The sequence below is a fragment of the Ostrea edulis genome, chromosome 4 (assembly GCF_947568905.1).
Source record: "Ostrea edulis chromosome 4, xbOstEdul1.1, whole genome shotgun sequence".
NCBI classification, from domain to species: domain Eukaryota; kingdom Metazoa; phylum Mollusca; class Bivalvia; order Ostreida; family Ostreidae; genus Ostrea; species Ostrea edulis.
The window spans coordinates 34,948,252-34,954,516 of record NC_079167.1 but is presented as its reverse complement, the minus strand read 5'-3'; the positions used below and the strand labels follow the sequence as shown (position 1 = coordinate 34,954,516).

Sequence of the window (6,265 nt, the reverse complement as noted above, 5' to 3'; positions counted from 1 at the left end):
AAAGAGCATTATGCAATTTTGCCCTCAGATATTATTCTAGTGTTATATTAGTTAATGAGACTTGAGTTTGCTTTTCGTGCACGCTACGTTTTTAGTTTCTGCTGACCGAATCATTATTACGGAGTTCATTTTTTAGATTAACATCTTTTTTTGTCATCTTATCTTTTCTTTCATAAGCTTTGATTTAAGGCATTTTAATGTTTGATATCTGACCCTGTTATTAGGTCAAATGCCGTCTGACATGTTTCATACCAATATTGTTAGGCCGTCCTTTACGCACGGATTTTATTATGGATTACTGCGTTTATCTGATTAAGATATAGGGCTCACGGCGGGTGTGACCGGTCGACAGGGGATGATTACTCATAGACACATGATTCCACTTTTGGTATATCCAGAGCTTACCCACTCGTAATCTTGTATTCCTTATAGGAGTTATGAGATTGATCACTGTTCGTTATCTTCACCTTCTCATCTGATATTGAATAAATGGGAAAATGTAGAAAGCAAAACCCTTTTCCGGTTTCATGTTGTGAAGGAAAAAGTTTTAATGTCCAACATTTAATAAAAGGGTGCTAAAAGGCCTCATGTAAACTGATTTTTCTCAACATTCGTGCGTTTTTTTTAAAAGGTCTTATTTTCGTATGGGTCAAGACTCCATTTAAAAATAATTAAGATTTGTTTATCAGAATTTTCCTCTGATTTAAAGCTTTTGTTGGACGAAGACTTGGCCCATTTATTATATTCATGCTTAAACTGAATGTTTTTTCCCTACGTTTTTCCATATGGTCGGCAATTTCGTAACATATTTTTTCCCTTCGGAATAATTGTGTAATAATGCAAGAAAAGGATAGATATTAATTCATATGACAAACTATTTCACGAAAGTAAAGCAGGATTATTTTCACCTCTTTTATACCCATAGTGAGTGGCTTTCTACACCTTCGTTCATTAGATTTGTACGTGAAAGAAAAATGGGTCAATACTGTAACGATTATGCTTAAATTACGGCCCTAAATTAGCAGTTTGTGGATCCCTGGAAGGATCACACGGTTACCTACAATCTTACAATGGAAATACGTGAACAGTTTATTTTCACGGGCTGGTGATAAATACGGAAATTTTGCATTGTAATATGACGTCAAAATACATGTATTATGTGTCATGTTAATGTTGAAACTAATGAAATACCTGTTTAAGGTACAATTTGTCATCATACATCTATATTGTCTCCGGCTAAGACGGATAAAGATTTTCGCTGTTTTTATATCGACAAAACAAATGGACTAGCTTCTGGTGATTCCGAAGGTTGTAAATGTCCGCGTTCGATTGAGCAAACATTTACAGCGAGAAAGTGTCCATCTTTGTGTCCTAGAGAAAGGAAACTGAAGGGTGTATTGCTGTTCAGCGAAGTATAGGGGAAAAAGAGGAATATTACAGGATCAGGCAAAAATAATTGCTGTAACCAGTTTGTGTATAACTAACGAGAAAAATAATACACAATCTGTTTCCTATCCACATCCTGATCGCTCAGGCGATGGAAGTTTTAAACACTTGTATCATGTTAAATCATTTTACCTACTAGGTAGTTGGTTTTTTTTTTTCATGACCAGCGTTTGGCCAGCATTCGTATCGCGGTGCGCTAAAGCCACTGGTCATCGGCAGCTCTCCGGAAAGCTGCATCAGCTGTTTAAATACGCGACTCTCGTTATATTAAGCACGGTCATTAATCGAATGGGGACTACTGAATCAATACATGAATCATTTACCTACATTTAAGGTGACGAGCTCTGGGTTTATATCTGCTGGAGATTTGCGACAAAGGCACGAGAATCGACCTTCAAGATCCTAAAAGCATTGATTTTAAGGAATTACTTTTCACTCCGAGACGAAGCGTTTGTTTTGACGTTCAGTACTTGATTGTCACAAGGGAAATTTTGGAGACCACAGAATATTTAAGACAGTCTGATTTGCAGATGACGGATATGCTGAACTTTCAGCTCCTCCGAGGTACTGTATTAGATATTAAATCTCTAGATTAGAAGGTCGAAGATGTGATAAAACTATTATCAAATAGTTTTCAAGTTGAACAGCTCTATTTTTATTATGTATACATCCCCCACGTTGTAACCTCTCACCTGGAGTGACGATGATACGTTCTTCACCAACCAAAATCGTCGAAACATATCACTGAAGGCGAAACACCGTGCTATATTGGGATCTCGCATTTTCCAATTTGTGAAATGTTAGCTATGTCAGGTGAATGCGTTTTCTCAATGCAACATGCAATTAGTTGTGTACGATAATTCGTAGCTGATGGATTAAGTGTAAACATTCCTCATTGGTTTTCTTCTCATTCCGATCCTCATACAGGACAAAAGAGGGACGTTAACGTTATACATTCGATTTCCAAGATCTTACAATATAAAGCAGCGATTGTAAAGTTTTGCTCTTAAATATTACAGGGCGAGCGCTTTAAACAAGGAAAACATAAATGTAATATTTACGTATCAGGTTTAATCATATATACACACAGGACATCTACTCATTGAACTGGAAAAGTTATTTGGGAAAGCAACAGCTTTCGGTACCGGCAAACTGGATTCGCTCCGCGAAACCATTACGTCCCGTCTCTTCCCACGGTCTTCATGTAGGCAAAGGCGAAGCAAACGTCCGCCCAAGATGTCGGGAGAGGAGCAGGCGGGAAGAGCCGGTGCAACCGATCGCAACGAGGAATATGAGAGGATGGAAAAGTGGCTGGACGACCATCCGGAATTTACCCACGATTATTTTGCCAGGAAGGCCAAAAGAAGCATGGTGGACGGGTGGTTGCTAGCTCAGGCTCTATCGCATAGTCCAGGATTGAACTTCAAACAGCCAGAGACTAACAATTCCAGTGGCTCTAATTCTCGGAATAATTCTGGTACCAACACCCCCGTGAGGAAAATTTCGGCACAAGAATTTGACCGGGGTGATACTTTAAATCCGATCGTGTCTACGGTGGATGGCGCACGGACGTTTTTAGGACCATCGACGTCACAAACGTCAGTGACAAACAAACTTCATCGACGCCCTAGAACCGAACTAAAAACTTTAGACGAAAAAGAACTTATGTATGAATTAGTAATTGACATTTGTAATGAACTAGATGTCAACAGTCTGTGTCATAAAATACTACAGAACGTGTGTATTTTACTCAATGCGGACAGGTGCTCTCTGTTTCTTGTTCATGGACGAGGGGGTGAGGAACGATTTTTGGAGGCCAAACTTTTTGATGTTTGTGCTGATACAACTTTGGAAGAAGTCGGCGAGAACAGGGAGGCGATAAGAATCCCCTGGGGAACGGGAATCATAGGTCATGTGGCTCAGACGGGAGATCTTTTGAATATTCCAGATGCATATAAGGTACGCCAATTAGATTTCTGTCGTTCTCAGCTGATAGCAGTTTTATTTACTCTCTGTCAGTTGAGAAGGTATAAATAAAGTTATGGTCTCTTGGAATTAAATTTCACCAAAGGTATAGTAATTGCAATTAAAGTAAATCTTTGCGGGGAAAAAAGTTCAGTCCTGTTGGACTCGAGCACACATTTACTAAACCTACCAAACTGGTTTTCTTTGATGAGTTTTGCTAGCGTTCGTGCGTTTGAAAAATAGTGACGATATGTTATTCTTCTGAATAATGCATTTTTTTTTTATATTTTGTATATAATAGAATGCAATTTCCGTAAAAATACACCCCCCCCCCCCGCATTTTTATGCCCAGTGTGTGCTTTCTTTATTTAATGTATCCTAGATACTATCGTAATGGAGATCCATCTCAGGCATGCATTCAATGTCACATAATGAGTTCAGGTCGACTGCCGGAGACAAACATGCATGCAGACGAATGGTTGACCTGATGAATCAATTAACAAATGACATTCGATATTTATATTTAATGCCGGAATCTTGACGCCTCTGTTTGTGCGTAAATTGATAAAACATGTATTTTAAGAAGTGATTAATTTAATTGTATAATCCTGAGTCGTTTGCTTTCGATAATCGGCAAAAAACACGTGCTTTGCAAGAAGGTGGTAGCGCTGTATAAAAACTGCATTCTGTCAGGTAGGGCCGATAGAAATATTGCGGAAGTTTAAGGTTTTAGTAGGCCTCGTCAGTAATTTCCTCTTTTATTGTGTAAAGTTGCAAAGAAAATTACAGCGGAGCGCGGATTGACGTCATGGGATGAGCGGTTCACTGACGGGCGGAATAAAGCCATTTAACCTTTGGATTCTTGTTATCGAAAGACTTATCACTTCTACACTCTGAAAATCTGATAAGACGTCTCGATTACAAAATCCATGGGTAAAACAATAAATAACCGAGTCTAGGAGAACCAATTTACCCCCAATATTTATATGAACGTTACCCTCTTCTTCGACGTACCGTAAGCTTCGGATCATTGGTATTGCCACATGAAAGTGGTTTGTTCCACGAGTTCTAATTGGTGAAGTCAGCAAGTATTTGATGTATTGTTTAAAGATGACTAGTTATTTCCCATCAATTGTAGAATTGATCAGAACCAATGTCCTTCATGTTTAATAGTATTAGGACAGTTTTGCCATTAGTCTGGAAAATTCATGGACAATACTGGACGTGAAATGTTAGCAGGTTTGGGGGAACATTGATTTGAGCAATCCATTGAAAAGTTCTTAAAGTATACAGGAAATGCCCCAGTAGAATTTGTAATGGCATACTCCGTGAAATTATTTGAAATTCTTCACCTGCCAAATGTTTTTACATCTGTGTATTTGTCTTGCATGGTTTCTTAATGTCTTCAAAAGTTCAGTCTGCCTTTGGTGATTCCTGCAATATTTGATTATTCTACTAGATTCTAACTAAATACAAGCTGCAAGCAGATGGATTTGATAGATAAACTAGTAAGCTGAACCCACATCTGTTTTTTGTGATTGCCTTTTTCACATTTCTACCAGTGTTATTGTTAACCTATAAACAAAATTACTCGCACATTAATTTGAAGGGAAACTTTTGTTTTGGGATAAATAGATCTTCCCAAGAGTAATATTGATGGAGATATATAAATGTTCATGTATGTTTGCTTCTACTAAAAAAGTTCTGGCTTTTAAAGAAAGAGGCTAAATTACCAAGGAAAAGCAAAGATCAAAGATTTATGATTTCTGCTTCCTTTGAAAAAACATTTTTGAGAGTGAAAAAACCACTAACATCTGACTAATAAACTACACTTCAAATTAGTGGAAAATAATAAGAGCTGGTGAAATGCAGCAATTTTTTTTCTTTGCAATTTTAGCCTTTAGTAAAATGAAGTAGACAGTTGAGATGAAGAGTTTGATGACACAATAGTTAGCAAGAAAAAGGAAAATAGTTAATATCTAGAGGTTTGATGACACTATAGTTAGCAAGAAAAAGGAAAATAGTTAATATATAGAGGTTTGATGACACTATAGTTAGCAAGAAAAAGGAAAATAGTTAATATCTAGAGGTTTGATGACACTATAGTTAGCAAGAAAAAGGAAAATAGTTAATATCTAGGGGTTTGGCACCTTGGCCTAATTTCCACGATATTCATAGAGTGTTCATAAAATTTTAAAATGAATGGGTCATTTTAGCAAAGAAAATATGAAACGTCAGTGCTTGTTTGCACAGTAGATCCGTGGAACTCCTGACCCTCAAACAATCCATTTTGAAGTATTTGGGATTTCACTCAGGATATTTGTTTATGTAGATTTCTCACACAGTTGCAGTTGAAAAGCGCGTTGTAATACACATATCCACGAGAGCAGGTACTTCAGACCCTTGCACAATGCTCGTTGTATAGCAATTAAACCACTTCTTATGTGTTTTAAGTCTATGTACAGGTAGACAACACTGATTTCATTATCATACTTGCAAATGGTTGACCTTGAAGTTATGACTGGATTTTTATTATGAGAAATTTGTAAATTTCTATATATATATATATATATATATAAAAATTTACAAATATTTACAAACATTGAATTATATACACATATATACATGTAATATATATATATATATATATATATATATTACATGTATATATGTGTATATAATTCAATGTGTCATTTTGTGATATATTTTTCATTTTAGAAATATAGTGATGTTTTATTTGATATTATTAATGAATTGAAATGAAATAGTATTGCCCACTTCAGATTGTGTTACTAACAATTAAGTTTGTGGCATTCCTTTACAACCACACAAATGCATAAGAATATTTTTGAAA

The 6,265-nt window shown here is 36.4% G+C and overlaps 1 protein-coding gene across 4 annotated transcripts in view; it reads left to right on the top strand.

The window, feature by feature from the left end:
• The first annotated feature begins 1,606 nt into the window (after positions 1-1,606).
• The window catches only part of LOC125668453 (dual 3',5'-cyclic-AMP and -GMP phosphodiesterase 11-like), a 68,920-nt gene continuing 64,261 nt past the window's right edge, over positions 1,607-6,265 (top strand). For 2 of the 4 annotated variants that reach the window (XM_048902642.2, XM_048902641.2), the window contains exon 1: positions 1,608-3,405. In XM_048902642.2, the coding sequence (XP_048758599.2) occupies positions 2,683-3,405 (723 nt within the window). In that variant the 5' untranslated portion in view covers positions 1,608-2,682. Of the gene's footprint in view, positions 3,406-6,265 lie in introns of all 4 variants that reach the window. The other 2 variants (XM_048902640.2, XM_048902643.2) reach the window with 2 other exon arrangements.